This window comes from Abramis brama (assembly GCF_963993115.1).
Source record: "Abramis brama genome assembly, chromosome: 3".
NCBI classification, from domain to species: Eukaryota; Metazoa; Chordata; class Actinopteri; order Cypriniformes; family Leuciscidae; genus Abramis; species Abramis brama.
In genome coordinates this window covers 22,593,525-22,617,333 of record NC_139965.1, presented here as the reverse complement: position 1 = coordinate 22,617,333, position 23,809 = coordinate 22,593,525, and the positions used below count along the sequence as shown (strand labels likewise).

General features: G+C 37.5%; 2 protein-coding genes across 5 annotated transcripts in view; both read left to right on the top strand.

The window, feature by feature from the left end:
* The first annotated feature begins 96 nt into the window (after positions 1-96).
* gal3st4 (galactose-3-O-sulfotransferase 4) lies at positions 97-12,552 on the top strand. Of its 3 annotated transcripts, XM_084108206.1 has the most exons (5): positions 108-413; positions 6,526-6,695; positions 8,256-8,366; positions 9,183-9,492; positions 9,938-12,552. In XM_084108206.1, the coding sequence occupies exons 3-5, from the start codon at positions 8,260-8,262 to the stop codon at positions 10,925-10,927; spliced, it is 1,407 nt and encodes a 468-aa protein (XP_083964332.1). In that variant the 5' UTR covers positions 108-413; positions 6,526-6,695; positions 8,256-8,259; the 3' UTR covers positions 10,928-12,552. The 3 variants fall into 3 exon arrangements, with proteins under 3 accessions (XP_083964331.1, XP_083964332.1, XP_083964330.1); XM_084108205.1 differs by lacking the exon at positions 6,526-6,695 and having other exon boundaries at positions 97-413; XM_084108204.1 differs by lacking the exons at positions 108-413; positions 6,526-6,695 and adding an exon at positions 7,380-7,669.
* A 2,756-nt stretch (positions 12,553-15,308) lies between these two features.
* The window catches only part of trappc14 (trafficking protein particle complex subunit 14), a 12,423-nt gene continuing 3,922 nt past the window's right edge, over positions 15,309-23,809 (top strand). Inside the window, exons 1-8 of one of the 2 annotated variants that reach the window (XM_084108582.1) lie at positions 15,309-15,599; positions 15,702-16,184; positions 18,990-19,085; positions 19,831-19,960; positions 20,260-20,346; positions 21,203-21,323; positions 22,185-22,332; positions 22,489-22,723. In XM_084108582.1, coding sequence (XP_083964708.1) covers positions 15,711-16,184; positions 18,990-19,085; positions 19,831-19,960; positions 20,260-20,346; positions 21,203-21,323; positions 22,185-22,332; positions 22,489-22,723 — 1,291 coding nt within the window. In that variant the 5' untranslated portion in view covers positions 15,309-15,599; positions 15,702-15,710. The other variant, XM_084108581.1, reaches the window with a different exon arrangement.

Below are 23,809 nucleotides of genomic sequence, written 5' to 3'. Positions count from 1 at the left end.
CAAAAGCACTTAAATGTAGTATGGTATTAAGATGTTGCAGCAGACAGGATAAAGTTACACTCTCCCTACGGAGTGAAGAGAGCGCGCCGCGCGTGCACGCACAGAGAGCAGACAGACGGGGATACAGTAATGGATGGGGGTTGGGACAGATGGATTGTCTTAGCAGGCAGACGCGAGGAACTTCTTAAACGCGTTTAATATAGTTTGAAGGACAGTCAACTATCTCAGCGTGGTGAGCTGTTTATCAACACAAAACTTTGTTGCATTTGGTGCCAGTTGGTGGATAACGGAAGACTCGCGTAGGCTTGATTCACAGGGAATGCTGGAGTGTCGCGCGAACTAACATTTCTCTGCTCTTGGAGTAAATGAACAGCCACAAATTTGCACGGACGCCTCTCTGAGACACAATTTGGGTAAGTAGACCTGATAATATATACAAACAAATACTAATGACAGTCTAAGGGTGCATTTCCAACTTCAGCGTCGTCCAGGGTTCTTATATTAAAATATCTGAATCTGCCCGCACCTACTGATAATTAACGTTATTTTCTGGAAACCATTTGCCCTGCGATTTTTTTTTTATGCAAAAGTTTTACACTTTATTCGCTCTTCTGTATAGTCAGGCTACTTTTTAGTCACTTTTATACTTTATTTAGGCCATTTCTACTTTTGTCCTGAATACGTGTCGGGTCAACATCTAATGACATATCCACCCTAAAGCGCTTTTCCGTTGCTATAGTCATCCCGGGTAAATAAGTAGATTATTCGGCTATGGGGTCGATTAGTGAAGGTAAGCTTGTTTAGCAGCTGCTAAGTTTCTTGAAGGGTTTCTTTGGTCTCATGTGAATGGCCTGTGGAACAAGGTTGGACTGTTGTCCACTCTCCAATTTTCCACACACATGCAACTTTCTGCAAAGGACCAACTGTTGTCTTGTTCTGAAGTTTCACTAAGGGATTACCTTTCTCACACACAGCGTAAAGGGATAGTGAATCCTCCAAAAGTGCTGTCATTACTCATTCACCCTCATGTTTTTCTAAACCTGACTGATTGTCTTTCTTGGTTTTTGGAAGAATATCCTAGTCACCTTTTCATTATAAAAATGAATTATGACTGAAGCTGTCAAGCTCTGAAATGATGAAAACAACAACAACAATAAAAAACACCTTATATCATAAAAGTGAGCCATATCCATATGGCTTAAGTGCGATATATAACAATAACCGACCAAAATGAAAATGATCTAGCTCTCATTGGCACATTGAGAGAAGCATGTTGAGTTATTTTGAAAACTGGTCTGAATGGTTTGTTCCTGAATTGGACTGATCTGTGAAAAGAAGCAGCAATTAAAGACTGCTGTATCTTATGGTTTTTGATGTTATCTGTATTCTAAAATGTATTGTTCTAGTCCAGGATTCTGGATGGAAAGAGGTGCACCAAATATTTCCCAGATGAACTGAAATTATCATTTGGATGATTATGTTTCACTGTTTTATCACTGGTTCAGTATTATCTGTGTTTTGTTTCTTGAACAGAAAACATGGACGGACACTTTTCGGGAACCATCAGTTTTAATTTATGTCTTTAGGCATGCATGTAAAGGACTACTGGTACCTCAAATTTACATAAATCAGTAAGCCAGCCTGTAGAACACTTAAAAATGGGTCGCACCTCTTTTCTGATTGGATCCTAGACAGCAAGGAAAAAGTGCTATATGCAACTAACTGTACATAATCATGTATAGGACAGCAAAATAAATACATGTATCAAGTTTTAAAAGGGAAGAGAAAACGTTTCACTTACCTTTTGTTGTTGACGTCAAAGGCTGTGCATCAGTAGCCAATTTAGGTAAATGCCAACATGGTTAGGTTGCGTGACATGCCCTCATCCTCAAAAAGCCATGAACAAAACAAAACAAAAGCTAAAATGACCCATACTAAATATGGGTTCACTTTCAGCTAGGATCAAATGTTTTGTGCAGTGAAATATTGGATGCAGAGAGAATGAAACCATTAAAGTTAAGAGGCATTTAGAAACCAAACACTCAAACTGTAAGATATCTAAACACATTAAAACAAATAATCAAAAAGTAAATTAAAAAACAATAATTATGCATAAATTCCAACTATGCATTTCATGTTCATTTTTGTTACATTTTGTTATGTTTGCCCAATACATATTTTCGTATTGTTTGTCACTTGTAAATCTGGGTCATGAAACAAAACCATGCAAATTTTTGCATTTAAAGGTTTCAAATAGAGCCATAAAGATATGAAAGTTATTCATCACCATATACAGTCGCCTTCATATATTACCTTGCACATAATTCAAGCTACAGGCAGCTTATCATCAGATTCACTGCATTTGCAGTCTAACCTACCTACTATCCAAACTATGCAGTGGAATAGAAAAGGGGAAGTGACTATGTGTGAAGTGTCAATAGAGTTGTTGATACAACTTTTGTATCAATACTGTTCCTTAGCAACTTACTACTACAAGGCACTGCTCCAGCAATTAGCGTACTGTAAGCTGCTTTAGAAAAAGCAAAATGGATTAAGAACATTAATATTGCCAATGAGGTAAAAAAAAAAAAAATAAATAAACAACACGAGGTAAAATCCAGGAAACCAGATGCAGGAAATCTAAACCTGACGTCTACCTTATTGAAATTCATACAGTGAAATTGCGTATAAGTCCTTGAAAATTTCGTATGAACCATTTGTCTGTTGTTAAAGGAGTAGTTCACTTTAAAATGAAAATAAGCCCATGATTTACATACCCTCAAGCCATCCTATGTGTATAGGCTACACTTGGCTTGAGGGTGAGTAAATCGTGGGCTTATTTATATTTTAAAGAGAACTACTCCTTTAAAGGTGAAATTTACCTTAGGCAAAGAGCTGTTGTAAATCAGGTAATACAGGTGCTCGATTAATGAGCATTTCACCTTTACCGTTGTGGGGATACAATAAAATAATGTGTAAAAAACAAAAGCACTGATGTTGTAAGTAATGTGCATGCTGTGACATAGGGCTACACAATATATCGAAATTATCGAAATATCGCAAATGTATATATCGCGATGCATATCGCAACGGCTTGCATTAACTGGGGTCATGAACAAAAGAGAAAATCACTCACTGCTCTTGGCTAGATAACTTTTGTAGCTTTAATAAGAATCAGTATATATTTAATTCATACAGTGAAAACTAAACAGTGTTTTATTTTTACATTTGATTATTCAGTTTCTGTTGTTAAATAAACCTAATGTAGGCCTACCTGAAATCCTAAACCCCGTGGTTTACACTAATGTTAAAATAACACTTCTTATGCCACAGTAAAACACTGCTGTTCACTTTCAGAAGTTGTAGGGATGTTTTCTTGTCACAAAAAGAATGTGAAACAAGTATGTAGGTCATACAATTTTAAATATATTTTAAAGATAATTTGTTTATTTTACACACTTTAAAGCATTATCGAATAGTGCATTATTTAATGAGATATCGCATTTTTCTTCAATATTGTGCAGCCCTACTGTGACAAAACAGAATCCTTTCCCTCAACAAAATCCGATCACAAACGGTCACGGGAGACATACAAGGTGTAAATGTCCATCTGTCTCAACTGACCACTTGTGATCAGGGCCTCAAAAATAACAGTTTTGTTTAGAAGCTTTTGGAGCTGCTTGTTGGATATGCTTCCAGGATTATTGAGTGAGTGATAATTGGTTCTATTTTGAGCTATTTGTCATCCCGAGAATCCCTGAAGCAGTTTAGCAGTTTTATTAGATTTCATCCAGTGAGCGGGTGTTAGTTAATTATATCTTTAGAGGACATGCCAGTGTTTTCTGCACTGCTATTCAGCATTTCTTTGTTGCATTGTCCTCACTCTAGGCAACACTGAACACAGTGCAACACTGCAATCCATGATGTCCGATTCCGATTTGAATAATTTCATCTGCATAAACTCTTTCACTTTCTTATAATCAACTGCAAGCTTACAGTTTTTCCTTTAACAACAGGCAAATGGTTCATACGAAATTTTCAACAAGGACTCATTTCACTGTATGAATTTCAATAAGGTAGACGTCAGGTTTAGATTTCCCGTCATCAGGTTGCCTGGATTTTACATCTTTTACCTCGTTTCTTTTTTCTTTCTTTTTTTTACCTCATTGGTGATATTAATGTTCTTAATCCATGAGTAACCCACTTCTAGCCAATAACCTTGAATTTGGTTACATGTCGTTTTTGCCAAAATAACTTGCGGGGTGTATGTTATTCCATCATGTAAGCAAAGTCAACAGTGATTAAAAGGTGTTTGGTTTCATTTATTTGTATATAATACATGTTTTGTTTTTTTTTAAATTACTTTGCCATTAAAAAAATATGTTTTATATCAGTGGTTCCCAAACTCTGGTACATGACAGAGGGGGAACGTGAACAACATGCTGAGTAAAAACGGGAAAATGGACTTAAAATACGTGACATCCAATCAATTAGGCTACCTCATCTTTTTTGGTCAAAACTGACTGCATCCACACAAGCAGCGTGCATATGATGTAGATATGGTTGCGTGCATAGTATGCTGCATTAGCAAATCGTGCTACATTACTGCCATTCTCAACATGTACCTTTGTAAAAGTGGGGATTTAGCACTTACTAGCATGAAGAACAAATATAAACAGTGCATAGAGATCAATTTAAGACAAATCTGCGATTCAAAAATAATACCCTGTGTGAGTTCTTGTTTTTAATGTTGATATATTAGCCTATATGAGCGAGAATGCATTTTTTTTTCAGAATATCCACACGATTGCAAAAATGACATTGATTTCATACAACAGTTCAACAAACAAAAAGGTAATATTAAGTGACGTACATTTTAAACAGTATTGTTATTATTTGCTCTATTTTGCAACGAAATAATAGACCAACATCAAGATGTTAGGTCTGGCAACTCACCATAGACACGCTCACTCCGAGGGGCGGGATAAACGGATGTCTTTCAAATTCCCTCTGCACGCAATAGGACAGCGCTTCAACCAACCAGAGCGTTTTCCCAACAGCGGAGCTAGCTCAACTTTTGCCATATCTGGCCGGCAAAACGACGAACACATCTTCCTTTTTTTAAGAATAACTTAAGTGCTGTTCATTGCTCTTTTCTCAAAGAAAAACTTAACTCCAAGTCATCCAGAGTCGCGGACAAAGCCGATTCGAAAGACTGTTCTCCAGCAGCAGCCGTCATTCTTTGTTTTCAAGTCGCAGCCAGGTAACCGTCGCAACTCTGTCGTCATATGTTAAGCCCGCCCCGCCTACTCTATAAGCGACGTGATTGGCCTGACCCAATTTAGGTTTTTGCAGCTCGAAAGTCTATGGAGAGTTGCTAGACTGCCCTGGCTGCAAAATACATTTTGCTGCCGCTAGGGTGCGTCTAGATTTCTAGGCTAAATTCCAATGAAAGCAACAGCAGAACTGTTTCAATGACCCATTCATAAATACTGCCACTTGCTTCGTAACTGAATGAATGAATGACTCGAAGACTCACTCATTAAGAATTCATTGCTTTATTGCTTTATTGCTTTATTTACTATTAATAATTAAATTAATGACATTTTCAGAATTTGACAAAACATGACTTGGCCTACATTTAATTGAGTGAGAAAAACCTTGTCTTTATAAAGGGAAAAAATGCACCTAAAAATCAATTTAAATATTGTCCCTTAAAGGAAAATGTATGACTGCAGTTGGTAAATGCCTCAGGTGGTACGCCACTCTAAAACTTGGGAACCACTGTTCTATATAATACAAATGTGTATATGAATAAAATTCGGCCATTCTACATTCACCATGTTGTCACTGTCATGTAACTTGCATCAGTGGGTGCTTCTCAATCAGAAGGCTGCGTCCTAGTAAGGCTGCATGTCTCGGTTGCCACATCATCAAACTCCATCAAATGTCTCAATTGAGAGGATCCTTTAAAGACCGCCTTCGTTTCACGTCCTTCATGTGTTTTGAAGGATGCATCAAGAGTATCTTTCAAGTCCCCCAATCACCCCCAATCCTTTGCACACATTCCAATTCACAAAAATAAAATAAAAAGAGCAAAATATGAGCTTGTCCAATTTCACTACATAATGCAAGACAAAAAATTATTTTGTAGTTTAAGGTATTATGTTTTCTTTTGTTTTGTTGTAAATTAATCACATAATGTTAAACCATGCATAATGTAAACCACTTGGACACCACAGATTGTTGTCATTACCTGTGCTGCATTAATAGAAAGCCAGTTTTGCCGTAAAGTATTTTTCTAATTATAATTTGAATAGCATTTTCGTGTCATGACCTTTCATAATTCAGTCATAATTCAGTCATTTTTAACGGGCCCCATCGGTTGAAATTGCATTCCGGGCTCCACATCATGCTGCCTATAATCCAATCTGCCCAGGCCCATATGCATCTGCATTCCCTGCATACCCAGATGCTATGCCACTGGATGTAGACATGCACACTTACTAGACCGTCTCATTCTAGCGTTCAATGCTGAGGAGGACTCTAGTCTACAAGCCTCCGCAGGACTAGGAAGGATACAGCCTCACTAGGAACCACCCTTCACCCTACGGCATTCACAAATCTACTCCAATGGCATCATGATAGTAACGTGCCATTGAATGCACACTTACGAATCTCAGTGGAAGAATTAGGTAATTCTGTACTTTTCGCCTACTGTTTTATGAATACTATGAATTCAGACATATTACTCGGCTCAAATAATGTTTTTCACATACATATCTACCTGCATGGAAGTAGGCACAAGTCTAGACTTGGCAAAAGGTCAGGTCTTGATGTGTTTAAAACTAGCTACTTTACATGCAAAGTTAATTTTATGCAAAATAATAGTTTATCTAATACAGGGATGGGCAATGTCGGCTGTGATTGCTGCAGCTGTCATGCTCCAAACCTAGTCAAACACATCTGAACAGGCTTATCAATGTCTTTACGGTTACTAAGGCTCCGCTATACAGGTGATTTATTTTTTTTATTTTTTTTTTTAAATCAGGGTTGGAGCTAAACTCTGCAGGACAGGGGCACTCCAGGACCTATGTTGCCCATCGCTGATCTAATACCTATGCAACAAAATTAAAAAATAAAAACATTCCATGTGTGCCTCTAATGCTCTAAAAATGTAATAAAAAATCGGAGAGTACCGTATTCGTGGCTATCTTTATAAAGATGGATGTGCCGTTTACTTATGTGCTCCGCTTGCGATAATGTCTGCGCTTATCTTTCCTGCAAATCTGGATTTGTGCTTGTAAGCAAAGACTAAGAGCAGGTCTGACGTCAGACCTCGACTCGCATAGCAGCATACCGGTCCCTAAACACCGCCCACTCTCCCCCAAAACACAAAGCAGTCCCTTTTCTCTGCCTTAACCTATCGAGAAACTAAAGCGAAGCGCATGCATGCACGTCAGGCAAACGGGAAATGTAACGCACTTGACGGCAATCGTGCAGGCGCTCTGTTGTCGGACCATATACGCACGGATGGAGCACTTGCATTACACAGACGTCGTCGGGCGGATTTGAAAGGCATCGGCCGAGATGCACCGAGGCTTTTGCCAAGCGCCGATCTATAGTGATACCGGCCGGGTTTTATTATGGCTTTCAGACGGTCAGCTCGGTAAGTGCATCAGGCTTAGACTGTTAGGCGCAATCTGTGATTTATGACAGAGGCAGTCTGTCTTTGTCCAAACGAATTCTGCAACATCCTTTTAAACAAGACGAGGCAAGCGTATGGAAAAAGGCCAATTTTCGCATCTATTCTCTCCCGCAGCCTGTTTAATCCCCTCTACACCCGTTTTCATGCAAACATAATATAGTTTGCAATGAAGCATTGGACAAAAGTCTGTTCTCTTTGATCTAATCCTGAGTGGGAGAGAGTCTAGGACAAGAGTTTTAAAAAGCAGCCTTTAAGCTTTTTGTATGTGTTAACTATATGTGGATTTGACCTGACAACAGATACACCTGTCTGTTTGTCTCTGTTTTTTCTGTCATATTGAATGACTCCTCACTTCCCTGGTATAATGTCTCTTTTGTGTTTCAAATCACGGTTTGTCCTTTCTAACTCATTCCATTCTTCGCATAGTCACGTTCTTCCCTTTTATTGTACCTTTTTATCATTTGATACTTTATTATTGAACATTTCACTCTCCTTCTGCGCTGCACAATATCACAGTCGAGGCTAACAGTTCTCCTCTTGGTCACAGGAGAATGCGGTGGCTGGGATGTTATCGCCTGGGGCCCATATGGAAAGCACTTCTGGTATTTGTTGTCATCGCTTTTGCTGGGCAACTTCTGGGAGTCATCTTCAACAAGAGGTAAGAAAATGTTCCCATTTCTATTTTCATTCCTTCTCAAATATTTCTTCTTGTTTACTCTACTCTATATACAGGATTTGCTTAAATACATAGTATTGTCATTTAACACTCAGTGTTAAGAAACAATGTTGCTTAAATGTTTCTGGATTATTTACTGCAGCAAAATAACTAAATAAAAGAATCATCTGTGAAATGTTGCTAAAGGCTCTTCTGAGAAGGAAATGAATTTCCTTGTTTACCCCCCCCCCCCCCCCCCCCAAAAAAGAGAGAAAATGCTGTCATCAGTTGCTTATTCTCATGTCGTTTCAAACCTGCATGACTTTTTTTCTTCTGTTGAACATAAAATAAGACATTTTATAAAGTCATACAGGTTCGAATGACATGAAGGTAAACAATGACAAACTTTTTATTTTTCATCAAATGCTATTTAGCCAGTCATGAGTATTTTGTAATTATTCTTCTGTATGGTATCTTATTATGTAATTTATTCTACTAATATATAATGTGCCTTTTGGTACAAATAAGTGATTATGCATTCCACATTCTCAGAGTATCTCTCAATTCATTATTTGTGGCTAATCTATTCTCACCCATTCTCTTTGAAGTGTTTATTCTCTACTTTCTTAATCACTTTATCTCAATTATCTCTCTTGTGTAATTATCTGTAACCTGACAGGCCTTTCTGCCTTGTTTAATTTATTTTCCCCATTTCACTGTTCATACCGTAATTTTTCTTTGTATATTGAGTAGAACGGGAGATTCATTTTCGTTCTTGTTATAATTTTTATGTCATAATTTGTTCTTTCTTTCCATTAGCTGGATGCAGCCAGAGAGGCCTCACTCCCTCTACTCTTTTCCCTCTGACAATTCCCAAGGGGACTCTCTGGGGTCTTGTCAGCCCCACATACACATCATGTTCCTGAAGACTCACAAGACAGCAAGCAGCACCGTTCTCAATTTGCTCTATCGCTTTGGAGAGGAGCGGGGCCTTAAATTTGCCCTGCCCGTGGGTTACCAATTTGGCTACCCGCTGCCCTTTATCGCCCAGAGGGTGAAAGGATACAGAGGCCCTCACGTGGCAGAATTTGACATTATGGGAAATCACATGCGTTTCAACAAACCAGAGGTACAGCACATGGTAGCTGGCATTTTCTCTGACAGATCTGTTGCAAGCACACTCTGTTCATACATATTTAATCAAATTAATTAGGCGTCCAAGCAATGAAACCAATTTGATTCCTTAGTATTAATATTGTTTTTCTGGCCTAAAACTGTTTGGGCATCAAAGACCTTTCTTTCTGACACTATGTTTTCATTAATAATAAATACCACATAATCATGCAAATTATTTTGATTGACGCTAGCAGATGTTAGATACTGATTAACTAGCTAATTGCAGATTTATACTACTTTTATAGCATGTTTATTTTCTTCTAGTCCAGAATTTGGACTTTCTGATCAGGAAAAACTGTAGAAATATCCTCTTCTATAACCCTTTATATTTGAGTTCAGTTACATGATTGAAAATAATCCTATTTGGAATGTTATTCTCTTTTTCACTTTTGTTACAGGTTGAGAAGGTCATGCCAGCTGACACCTTCTATTTCTCCATCCTTCGAGAACCTTTGGCGCTAGCTGAATCCTCCTATGCCTACTATAAAAACGTTGCCCCTGCCTTCAGGCGTGCCAAAGGACTGGGAGATTTTGCAGACAACCCCTATAAGTACTACGACCCCAGACTCCGAAACAACCATTATGCCCGCAACCTGATGTGGTTTGACTTTGGTCTGGATCATTCCTCTAACTTCAGCCTAGCGCTGGTCAAGCGCGGTGTGGCAGCAGTGCGTCGGAACTTCAAGCTCATCCTTCTCTCAGAGTATTTTGACCAATCTATGGTGCTGCTGCGCCACGCTCTGTGCTGGCCACTAGATGCTGTGGTTTCTTTTAGCCTAAACGCCAGGCAGCAAGTGCCCAGTGGAAGGTCAGGATGGGTGGTCAAGGCAGCTCCAGCCCCTTTGGCTTTAACAGACAAACAAAAATCAAAATTACGTGAATGGAATGCGCTGGACTGGCACCTTTACCAAGCTTTCAATCTCACTTTTTGGCAGGAAGTAGAGCGCTTTGGGCGTAGTCGGATGGAGACTGAGGTGGCTTTGCTTAGGACCAAAAGGGAGATTCTCACTCGCATTTGCTTACGTGACGGCGGCCGTCCCATAGAAGCCAGTCGTATCCGAGACAAGACCATCCGCCCTTTCCAGAGTGGATTAGTTAAGATCTTGGGTTATGAGTTGCAGTCGGGACTGGACAACGCCACGTGGGAAGCTTGCCTACGCATGATCAGGCCTGAAATTCAGTACAAAGACTTGCTGGATCTTCGGCAGTTCCCGCGAACCCAGCAACCCCCAGTCGCTGGAGGGCTTCCAATAAGGAGGGAGTCCTCAAAACTCAGGACTGAAGACCATGGGGGAAAGAGGTTTATGGAGAAGGACTGGGATGGGACCATTCTGTTTCGGAATCAATCATTAGATCATCAGGTTGATTCAAAAGTAAGATTTAGATAGTGAGCTAGTTGCACCTTTTTTGCCTCAAGGTCAGTAGTTCTGACCCATTTTGGCTCCACAGGCCTCTGTGCTGCTCCACTAGAGGAGAAAGGGATATCCAAGACATACAACACACCACTTTTTCATCGGCTCTTCCTCCTCATCTTACCCTTCTACACTCTATTTTATACAACAGTAAGTGTTGGAGTGAAGAGGTACATTGCAGTGGCTGGAGTGATATAATGGTACAAACATGCCAGATGGTGGCTAAGTGCATAAGCTCACTGTTGGTGAGTTTGATATTAAGAATAAGTGAGAATGCTGCTTCCCTGTCCATGCCGAGCCATGGAATGGTACAAAAATGCAACATAGCAGTGAAGTAGAAATTAATACTTTATTCAACTGGGATGCATTAAATTGATCAGAAGTGACATTAAAGGGGTGGTTGATTATGATTTGACTTTTCTAACTTTAGTTAGTGTGTAATGTTGCTGTTTGAGCATAAACAACATCTGCAAAGTTACAACGCTCAAAGTTCAAAGCAAAGGAAGATATTTGCTTTTAAAGAAATCGTTTTTTACGGACTACAACAAACGGCTGGTAGGGACTTCCTGAGATTCCTCCAGGGTTAGTGACATCACTAACCCAAAATTTACATAAAGCCCGCCCCCGGGAAGACGCAGTTGTTGAGAAGAGGAAGAGTTGTAGTACAGCACATTTGTGAGTCTGCTCAAGCTATCGCATCCGTCTTTTCACACGCAATATAGTACGTAACACAAATGCAATAGCATGTCACTCTGTAGGCATCTTACAACAGTTCCCCCACAAGTGATTTTATAGATTATCATGACAGAATATGCTAATCAAAGACTTGAAGATAGTTAACTCCACATCAGCAACATAAATTCATCAACTAACCATTCAGAAACGTCCTGTTGCATTCTACATCATGTCACTTCTTCTTGAGTATCTCCATCATTGTCCGACTCCAGTTTAAACATAAAAGGCAGGACAGTTTCTGACATTTTAGTGCTTGTCTGCGTGAGGTAATCGGAGCTGCTAACACACACAAGCTCTTGAAGCTCCGCCCTCTGTGCCAGGAGCAGCAGCTCATTTGCTTTTAAAGGGACACACAACTACACGTTTTTGCTCACCTTCAAAAAGGGACAATTTTAACATGCTGTAAAAAAATATTTTGAGATAAAACTTCACATAAACACTCTGGGGGACATCAGAGACTTATTTTACATCTTGTGAAAAGGGGCATTATACCACCCCTTTAAAGCCATTTATAATGTTACAAAAGATTTCTATTTCAAGTAAATGCTGTTCCTTTTTGAACTTTGTATTCATCAAAGAATCCTGAAAATGTATCTCGTTTTCCACAAAAATATTTGTTAAAATATGTAACATTGATAATAATAAGCTTATTTATTGGAGCTTTCTTGAGCTCCAAATCAGCATATTAGAATTATTTCTGAAGGATCTTGTGACACTGAAGACTGGAGTAATGATGCTGAAATAGAAAACAGAAAATTGTAAGAATATTTTACAATATTACTGTTTTTACTGTATTTTTGATTAAATAAATGGTGAGCATAAGAGACTTCTTAAAAAAAAAAAAAAAAAAAAAAAGCTTTTGAAAATGAACATCCAGTATCACTACCAAAAAAAGTAGGCTTTTGCATCCATTGAAATAGCAATTCGATATGGGAAATGCAAAAAAATATGGATATCCATTTTGCTGTATGAAGAAATTCCACAAAAGTGGATTCACAGTCCCTTCATTGTCTGGCACACATTAGAGTGGCTTGAATTTAATTTTATATCCATTTATATGGGTATTTTTTCAACAGGAATCCTGACGGTGTTTTTTAATTGAATACATTGCAAACTTTTGTTTTATATGCCTCACATTCAGTTTTAAAATCTGGGAACTGAGAGAAGACACAAAAGCAGGCTTGCAATAGTTCGATTTTCCGTGAAACATTATAAGCTATCATGAGTCCCATGGGTCTGGGAGAACAAAATCTCCAGTTTTTAACACTGTGAAATAATTATGACCATTCATATAGGGCAAACTGGGCTGTAGATTTGTATTTATCAACCTCATTGATTGGCTAATGCACTTCCTGTAACAGTCTGTTTACCTCTTGATGTTTGCTAGAGTTTGATATTTTCTGCAGTTTTATTTTGAGGTTTTGAGTAAAAAAAAAAAAAATGATGGTGAATGTTTTATTAGCATGATAAATGCTGTAATTTCTGAGGCCTGTCATAGACACTTTAATGACCAGAAAATACTCCTCCTGAAATTCCAAAACTCAATGGTTATTTTGCCTTACTATTAGTACTTTTGTGAAGCAGTGCTTTAATATCAAAGCTTGCTGTATTTATTATGCTTTTGTATAAATTTCTCTGTGTATCTACTGCATTTATACTCTCAAACTTAAATGTTTTTTCTCTTATTGTGAGTGCTGAGAAAACGTAGTGTAGAAATTTGACTGGAATGCACTGTGCAAATTGCCCCATGTATGAACAGCCAGCTTTATGCAAATTTCAATGCACAGAGCAAGACGGTATCTTACAATACAAATTAATTTATTTCCTCTGTTCTAAATCAGACGTTATTGAAATGAAGAAAACACTAGGTATGCTCACTGTCATGTGCCTATTCACGTGTCATTTATTGTATAGTTAGGATTTATATGCATGGCATAAACAACTGCATATTTGAATACCCCATTTTAATACCCCATTCCATTTTAGTTTGAATTATACTATTGCCAGTTAATTAACTGCTTTTATCGCTGAATTGTCCGGCCTGAGTAGCTTCTGTGTTTGCAGATCACATGCAGTAGTTATTGATGGAGCTAAATTCAAAAATAATTGATGCATTAAGAAGCATTACACTTTTTTTATGCTAAAAAAAAAGATTTGATTTGAAAGTGTTCAAGACCTAATGATTCATTTTGATAATACCCCTTTCTCTTTAGAAACTTTGATGTTGGCTAATTTAATGCATCTGCCATTAAAAAGAAAAGATTAATGCTACTGCTGTAAAACATTGGAAGAAATTCACCCTAAATTGAATTTAAGCATTGATTTCCTGTTCAGCTTGAGATGTATAATAACTTTTACATTCATTCACCTCATTTTAGTGAATACTCTGTAATGAGACTGTAATAAGTCTGGCAATATTGTGCTGTAATACCTGCGTCTCATACAAATCAGTAGGTTCTGTGTCCTCATGACTCTTTAGGTAGATTATCTGTGGTACTGCAATTTAAAGATAAACCAAAGAGGTACTGATGTTTCTGTGCTTGGAATCTTGATTTGGCACACAGTTTTTCATTGCATTCATTGACTAGAAAATGAATTCAGAAGGCGTGCAAAGGGGCAAATACTGCCCACATTCTGCATCTTTGCAGATTTGATGCAACTGACATCAACTATCATCTCACAAGGGAATAAAGAGACACGGGCAGAAAGTTAATTAAAAAGTGTGCTTTCCAAATGAGAAAAAATGCTACACTGCTCTTACAACACAATCTATAAATCAGTATGTGTCATTCAGTTTCATTTGAGCAGGAAAAGTAAACTCATTAATGTCTGTTCTGCACTTTTGAGGTCATAATGCGATTCACATGATGTTTCTGGTTGGGTTTCTCTTTAACTGAGATTTTTCAAACCTGTTTACCATATTTATTATTTTTTGTTACTTGAATAAATGGGGAAACCTCTGTAAATATTTGATTGTGATTAACCTGATTTGGGTTACTTGTATGTAGTAAAATAAAACAGCTTAAAATTGTATAACTTTTGTGATGAATTTGTTTCAGATATGTTTTCTAATAGCTATTGGTGCCCTTATCATTGATCTTTGTACTGAATGAGATAAGGTCATTGCACATTTTGATATACTAGATTAAACAATGGAAAAATAGTCTGGAACTTTAAGTTTGCATTTGTTTTTGTTTTTCATGTTGTAGCATGTAAATAAGAACGTAATACTCTCATTTGCAACTCAATTAAGTTTTGCATTTATTCAAGTTCAATATGCAAACATTCAAATCGTCTGTGTTGCCTTCAATGAAATATGCTAAAATAAAATAATATTGAAGCATTCACTGACTTCCAAAGGTAGCAAGAGGGGTGAAGAAAGGGCTACATTGCATGACAATAAGGAGTGGTTTTTAATCAACTCTTAGGTTGAAAATTTTCTCAACGAGAACGCATTTTAACTTGACCATATTTACCATGTTATTATCTTAATTAGCTCAAACAATTGCCGTGTTTGCAGTTACATTTAAATTCAGACATTAGAGAGACAGCAGCTTCAAAACACTGGACTTTTCCCACATGCATTCATGGCTGAATATAAATAAATATTATTTTGTTGGAAATAATAATATAATACATTTCAATTGAATATAAGTACAAATAAAGTAATTGAATATAATATATTCGAAGAATTATCCAAAACAGCTAGACCCTTATTTACCTTCATCGACAAGCGACTATTCTCGCCTTGTTATCATCGCGCTCTACTCCATCTTAACTCGATACGCATGCCTGCCATATAGCGCACTTGAATGTATTGTACGTCAACTGGCAGACAACCGAAATGTGGAAAAATAAGATGAATGTAATTTTTCTTCAATCTGGGCAACCCTAATATGAACTGAGCTGAAAGGTAAAGCGGGTTTGTTTAATTTATTGTTTCTTATATGAATGGGAGTGTTATTTGCAGACTGCACAGGCTAAACGGATACCTTCGCTGTCTGTCTGCTTGCAGTGCGCTGTGATGGTTATGGTGTTAATGATGGAATCGCAATGCGAATACTTTATGTATTTCCCGGCCGTCCCCATCTCAGACCTGTCGGACCCGGCCAAATACCGGACGCTTCCGCGTCGCAGTCACCTTTATCTAGGGGAAACTGTGCGCTTTCTCCTGGTTTTGCGCTCGAGCACTGCGGCAGCTGATGGCAGCGGCTCGGAGCATCACAGCAGCCGCTCTTGGAGGGAGCTGGCCGGCTCTCTCTGCGCCGTGGCCAGCGTTAGCCCGGGCGACAACCGACAGCGGACACAGCCTCTGTATCACGACTACCACAGCAGCGGGGACGAGTGTGTGGAGGATACTGACGATGATGATGCTGCGGAGGTGGGCTGCGCAGGTAGAGGGGGCCCGAGGTACCGGGGCTTCAGGGAATGCAAGCCGCTCCTCATTCACAACAACCCCGGCAACGGCGTGAGGGAATTCCGCAAGGCTCCTGTGCAGGTGCATAAACAAACAATGTAGTCTTTTGGATTAGCTGTTCATTGTAGAGGTAAAGTTCACTGCTATGAATGCAAATACACTTTATCTATAATAACACGGAAGTGGTGATATTTCCTGTTACTGTTCTGTTTGAGAGATGTGTATCATGTCTTGGCTGCTGGTAAGCATGCAGAACACATTCCTGATTTATCATTGAGGGTAGTCTTATTATTACTGGAAAGAACTTCCTGTTTTAGTGCTCTGGCCAAAATGCTACCATGTGTATTCCATGCAGTATAATTCTATAACGGTCTTGACTTCAACACCTACCGGTACACTCAGTCAAATTTTGTTAAAAAAATCACCATGAAATAAAACAATAACTATTATATTATTTTTTTGAATTATAGATTATTGCAGAATATTATCATCTCTAATCTTCTCTTATCTTCTCTGATGAGATGTTTACTGGTGCGAGGGTGGAATAACCTGTCACTCACATGAGATCCACCAATAGCAAACCACAGCGATCCAATCAATTGCTGATTGACATAATCAAGTCCCGCCCTGTGTTTTCTTGTTCGACAAGCTGTTTCACTCAGATATACGTTACAATAGGGAAGAAAAGACTATTGCAACTTCCGTTTCATGCCAACTTTAACTAAGAAAGATTTTACAGAAAAATACATTTACTGCATTTATAATAAATATTATTAAAGGAGTAGTTCACTTTAAAATGAAAATTTGCCCATGATTTACTCACACTCAAGCCATCCTAGGTGTACATTACTTTCTTCTTTCAGACGAATACAATCGTAGTTATATTAATAAACACCCTGACGCTTCCGAGCTTTATAATGGCAGTGGATTGCAACCATCAGATTGAAGCTCAAAAAAGTGCATCCATCCATTATAAAAGAACTCCACACTGCTCTGAGGGGTTAATAAAGGCCTTCTGAAGCAAAGCGATAAGTTTGTGTAAGAAAAATATTCAAATTTAACACATTACAAAGTAAAATTCTAGCTTCCGGCCAAACGCAGTCTACTTGCGCAACTTGTGACGTCAGAAGTAGTTTAGTGCGTCATGGCATAGAGTAAATATCAGCAGTACGTCCCATTACTCGCATAAGTTGCGCTTTACACTTAAGACGAAACCGTATGTTCGTTTGGCCGGAAGCTAGTTATTTTACTTTATAAAGTTTTAAATATGAATATTTTTCTTACACAAACTCATCATTTTGCTTCAGAAGGCCTTTATTAACCCCCGGAGCCGTGTGGAGTACTTATATAAGTAGTGTTAGTATAAAAACTGCTTCAGTGTGAAGTTAGTCATTAGTAAACAAACTTCACTGATTAGCTTTTCCCAGCCCCCACCCTCTTAAATATCAGTATTTCTGTATTTCACATACAGATGCTATTTAAAGGTTAAATAACATCTGCAGATTGTAAATGATGTCTAGAGAATCAAATATGGTCATTGTAATCAAGTCATTACTTTAACATGGTTGCTGACAGTTATTTGAGTTTAGGACAAATTCTTCACACCTAATGAAAGTGTGATAGGCTGTCAAGCATATGTTGCATGCAACGCAAGTGTTTTTTCCATATTGAAAACTCTTATAAGAAGCAAAGCATGGTGATTAGGCTAGTTTTCCAAACAGATTGTGCAAGTTAGGGAGGTAGAGCCCACTATTGAAATGAGGGCTTAGTTCTTAGTGCTATTTGCTCTGCTTTCTTGGTAGTCGCACCCCATAGTGCAAATAATTTTTATATGTATATGATGCTGCAATGTACATTCCTGAAAAAAAAAAAAAAAGGCCAAGCCCAAAAATGGTTAAACACTAAGCATTTAATTGTCTTAACCACAAATTATTGTTCAGGAAATTAGCAAACATTTAAGCAAATGCACTACTTAAAAAGCCATTGCTGTCTTAGAAAAGCATCAAAGACAGAATGAAGTTTTTGCCAGAATATGGAAAGTTGTGTGTGGTGGAGTGATGAATCATAATGAAACACGAGTTGCGCGGTGATGCTCCAGAGTGGTGCCTTCGAAAATATGGTGTGAAATATAATAATAAATGCATCACTATTCACTATCACAGTGAAGCATGGAGGAAAAGGTGTCATTGTGTGGGGAGCCTTAGTATCTGCTGGGTTTGGTGAGCTACTTCACTCTGAAAAGTCATTTAATGCTTTGGTGTATAGGAGAATATTACAGAATGGCTTGCTTCCCACAAATGAAAAGTTGTTATCTAAAGAGGATCATCCCTATGTGTTATTTGTTTTCCAACAAGACAATGCTCCTGCCCAAATTGAAAAGACAACCAAGAAGTGGCTTGAGAACAAGTCCATCAGGCTCATGTGTTGGCCTGGTCAAAGTCCAGATTTGGACCCTATAGTGAATATTTGGTCTCACATTAAACTCGATTGAACTGGAAGAAATTTTTCAACTGCTCATGAACTGTTTGAAGCCATTAACATGGATTAAAACAACATTGACTCTTCTTCCTGTAAAAAGCTGTCTGCAAGTTGGGGAAGGCTATTCCATGCTAACTTACTTTATCTTCACTATTTGTGCAATTCTTGCTAATTTCCTGACCAGTGATGTGTGATTCAAATTGTTAAGACCATTAAAAGACCACTGAATATTTTGCCTTTTTTTGCTTGGCCCATTTTTTTTTTTGCCCAGGAATGTATTTTAAGAGAAAATTAACGTGTTTTTTATTTTATTTAATCTAAAACTAAAACAACATTAGGAATCTTTAAAATGACATAATAGGGGCGCTTTAACTCGTCCCATGTCTCATGTTTCACTTTGTTTCTCAGTCTCCTGTAGATGAGCCAGTTGTTTTAAGCGATGAGGTCATCTTCCCTTTGACTGTATCTCTGGATAAGCTCCCTGTCAACACTCTCAAAGTGAAGGTATGGCTGCTGTCTTTGTTTTTATGTTTACTCTGGCATTCATGCATTTGGTTATGTGTTTTGCATTTAGTATTGTGGTATAAATAGAATAGGAACTTCTGTCATCACACACATTTTTGGCACACGGTTGTGCTGCTGACTTGTACATGTTTGTGTAAGGTTTGTTGTGGCAAAAAAAACAATCATTAAACAATCATCATCACTGCATAAGAGACACCAAGAATCAAATTGTATTTTAAAAGATATTTATTCTCTTCCATGAGGCTTAGTCACAAAATCACAGCAGCTACCCCGTGACGTGAGCAAGACCTGACACCCAGTAAATTCCCTTCTTATACTCCTTCTTTAAGGTCTTTTCTCTGTAGTTTTCCACTCACCCAGCCACATCTAGCTGATTTAGAATAGAATGACCCCTTTAACCCCCCATGGCTAAATTATCTTCCATACCTAAAGAGTTAAAGGTTCTTAATCATTTGTCTTACTGTGTGTGTCTTGCTTACGTCAGGTGTACAAACATACATGTATCCTGTTCACATTCCACAATATAGACATGTGACACATTATGTTGCAATATATGTTGAAGATCAATGGAAATCAAATTTTTCCCATTACAGGTTCTAATGTAAATGGTGTGAGTGCATTATGAAATCTAAGACCAGTGCTCACGCTATGCCACATCACCTTGCACGTGTTGCTGATCACACTTCTGATTATGTGTCTATGTTTGTTTGTTACCTCGATGAAGATAATTGTGACTGTGTGGAAGCAAGAAGAGGAGAAAGCTGAGATCCAAGAACATGGCTACCTCAGCATCCTCCAACAAAAGAGCCCCTGCCAAACGTTCCGCCAGGACCTAAACACCTTCAAAGCGCAGGGTGAGCTCTTGCTTCCTTCAGCACAATACTGCATGATGTCATTATTGATTCAGGACCTCTGGGATCTGCCTTTTTCACTCATCACCTAGTTTTCTTTTCATTTCCGTATTTCTCCTCTCTCTGTTTCTTTATCTATTATTTTGTTGTGTGCTTGTCAGTGTCATGTTTTTAGATTTGTGTTTTTCCTGCTGTGTTTTATGTATTTTTAAAAGGCATTTTTCCTTTCAGAAACCTGTGCTGTTTAGAATTTTTTTGATGGTGTTTTTAAATTGGTATAATTTTCTCTTGTTTGCTAACAGTCAGCACCACACTTAACGTCCTGCCACCTCCCGCAGTGAAGTGTCAGCAAATGACAGTTTCAGGCAGACACTTAACTGTGCTCAAAGGTAATGTCAGCCCTATTTCTCTTTCTCACATTTTATGAGCACAAATTATACATATACACTACCATTAAAATGTCTGGATTTTGAAAGAAATTGTTTTAATTTTATTCAGCAAGGATGCATCAAAAGTGACATTAAAGACATTTATAATGTTACACAAGCTTTCTGTTTAAAAAACAATGCTTTTCTTTTGAACTTTCTATTCATCAAAAGATTCCTGGGGAAAATGTATCACCGTTTCAACAAAAATATAAAGCAGCACAACTGTTTGCAACATTGATAATAATAAAAAAATGTTTCTTGAGCAGCAAATCAGCATCTTAGAATGAATTCTGAAGGATCATGTGACATGACTGGAGTAAGGATGCTGAAAAATCATTTACAAGTAGAAAACATATTATACATTGTAATAATATTGCACAATATTACTGTTTTTACTGTATTTGTGATCAAATAAATAGAGCCTTGATGAGCATATATATATATATGAAGAAATATATATTCATATCTCATTATAGAATTCTTCCCATATCTATTCACACAGTCTTCAAGGGTGGATGCATGGATATGTTTGTATGTTATATTTGTATGACTTTACTGTCCTTTCTTTAAATCTGCCAACTATGTTCAAACAGTAACAGTTTCATTCAGCTGATGTACTACATACATTTTGTCATCACTGCTATAGTGTAAGCACATCAGTAGACATCTTTGTGCTAAAATGGTATGTGTGTGTGAGACAGGCAGTTGTCATTCTGTAGTGCTTTTGCATGCACTTTCTTCTTGATATTTGTGGCTTCCTGTCTCTTTATGTGATAGACGTCCTGTATATGTATTTACAAAAACCTGTCTGTTTCAGTGTTAAACGGGAGTTCTCAAGAGGAAGTGTGTGTGCGTGACGTCAAGATTTTTCCCAACTTCAACGCTTCATACTTACCAGTGATGCCAGATGGCTCGGTGCTGCTGGTGGACAATGTTTGGTAAGAGAAAACATTATGTGTGACCTCACACACCTGTCAGTGTGATTCAAGTACAGTTATCAGTCTATTGATAATGTCCTCAAACATTCTGGTTATGGTTTCTTATAAAGACTTGTTTTTATAAAGTTTAGGGTTTTGTTCTTAAGTAAACTATTCAAAGTAAACTATCTGCTATTAATTCAACTTGAAACACTTAACAGAACATTCAAAAATTGTGTTGTAGATAACACAAGATCTGTATATTGACTTATCATACTTATTAAGAAATTTAAGATAAAAGTTTTAAAAGTTTCACAATTAAAAATGTAACCAGTCATCATGAGTCAACATCATATTTGCATGCTTTTTTTTAGATGTGGCGCATACTTCCTGGAACGTATTTAACCATTAATTGCCCGGTATTTCTTTTGTATAGTACCAAAGCCCTAAAACTAACCTCGTTTTGCTTTTTCCTCTTTGAGGAAATGCAAATCTTGGTATAACTGTGATGGCTTACAGGGAAAATAAAGTCATGCATTTGGATTTTTGTACCATTTTTTAATAATAAATCACAGTCTCTCTGTACGTTCAAGAAATATCATTGTTGGATGTTTTAAAGGTTTTTGATATTTTGTTTATCTTCTTTAGTCATCAGTCAGGAGAAGTTGCCATGACATATAATTCTCTGGATGTTTCAAAGGTTTTTGATATTATGTTTATCTTTAGTCATCAGTCAGGAGAATTTGCCATGTCATTTTTGGATGTTTGAAAGGTTTTTGATATTATGTTTATCTTCTTCAGTCATAAGTCAAGGGAAGTTGCCATGGCCTATCATTTTTTGGATGTTTGAAAGGTTTTTGATTTTACATTTATCTTCTTCAGTCATCAGTCAGGAGAAGTTGCCATGGCATCATTTTATAGAATGGACAGCGAGTCTAGCCACCTTCCCAGCATGCTCAGCGCTCTAGAGGAGCAGAACTTTCTCTTCCAGCTGCAGCTCAATAACCAGCCACAAGATGATTCAACCGAGGTAGGCCATCAGTCATTATATAGTACATTATGTGGTAAAATTTTGTTTGGTACAGGCTAAAAAATATATCTCACAGTCTGTTTTTTGTGTATTTTCTTTCTGATAATTTGAAACTTTGATATTTTTAATAAAATGTCATGTTTCTGTTTGCTGCAGGGACTGGAGGTGCCATTAGTTGCAGTCTTACAGTGGTCTACTTCTAAACTGCCCTTCACCAACTTTATCTACACTCACTATAGTCTCCCCAGCGTGAGACTGGACCGGCCGCGCTTCATTATGACCGCCAGCTGTCCCAGTGCGGTCAAGGCCCGTGAGCATTTCCGAGTGCGATATACCCTCCTCAACAACTTGCAGGACTTTCTGGCAGTCCGACTAGTCTGGACGCCTGAAGGTGAGGACCGTTATTATTTTTGTAAACGAAAACTGAAACTAAGACTAAAACTATTGGTCAAAAACATTTTCGTAAACTGAAATAAAATAGAAATTTCAACAAAAATGAAAAACTAAAACTAACAACAGTTACTGAAAAACGAACTGAAATAAAATAATAATTAGCAAAAATAAATAATCGTTTTTTGTAATTAATAAGCTCTCATCCTGTACCGGACAATCAAGTTTTTCCATTCCACTGCGCTATTTTTCAATGTTTGACCGTTTGCGGTGTCTCGTGCATGATACGACGTTCTAAAAACGTTGCACTCAAGTTAAAATATGTTCAACTTTTAAAAGACGCATCTCGAGACATTTTTCCCATTCCACTGCCCCAGTGTCTTTTTCCCGTTTTTTTAAAGCAAAACCGCTTTCCGTGTGAACCAGCCCTAAGAAGCAGAAATGGCCAAATACGTATTTCCATCATGCCTAGACCTTAGGCTTATGCAAATACAGCTGTACCTTAATTCAAAGTAGGATAACCATCTCATGTGAAACTAAACAAAATACCACACATATTAGACAGGATACCATGTGAAACTAAACAAAATACCACACATATTAGACAGGATACCACACTGAGCTGAAAACGCAAAAAACTAATAGCCTAGCCTGTCTAGCCCACAATAGTAAACTTATAAAGTAATAAAAGTAAACTAAATGTCTGGTCTGAATAGAACACATGAATATGAGTATATGATATTAAAATATGCAATAGACAAAAAGCATAAATGGATCAATACATGAATAATGTTTGAAAGGATTAATCATAGAAATAACCATAAAAGAATAATCATATGCATATTTTTTCCTTTTTCTTATACACCATGTTTAACAAGATTTCATTTTTAATATGAATGATTATGAATGAATAATTTTTACTTTTAAGTTGCATTTGTTTGGTTCTTTGTTCAATCTCAAACAATTATTGATTTTTTTATTATTAAGAGGTTTGCACAAGTATTAACTGTAAACTGCAAACAATAAACTTGGCTGAAATTAAATGTCTTTAACTGGAAGTGTTCTGTTAACTCTGCTAAACTATAAT

Coding starts and splice junctions, on each gene's coding strand:
- gal3st4 (XM_084108204.1), top strand. CDS start 7,647: ATGGCTTTCAGACGGTCAGCTCG. Junction 8,367..9,182: donor GGAGTCATCTTCAACAAGAG/GTAAGAAAATGT, acceptor TCTTTCCATTAG/CTGGATGCAGCCAGAGAGGC. Junction 9,493..9,937: donor TGCGTTTCAACAAACCAGAG/GTACAGCACATG, acceptor CTTTTGTTACAG/GTTGAGAAGGTCATGCCAGC.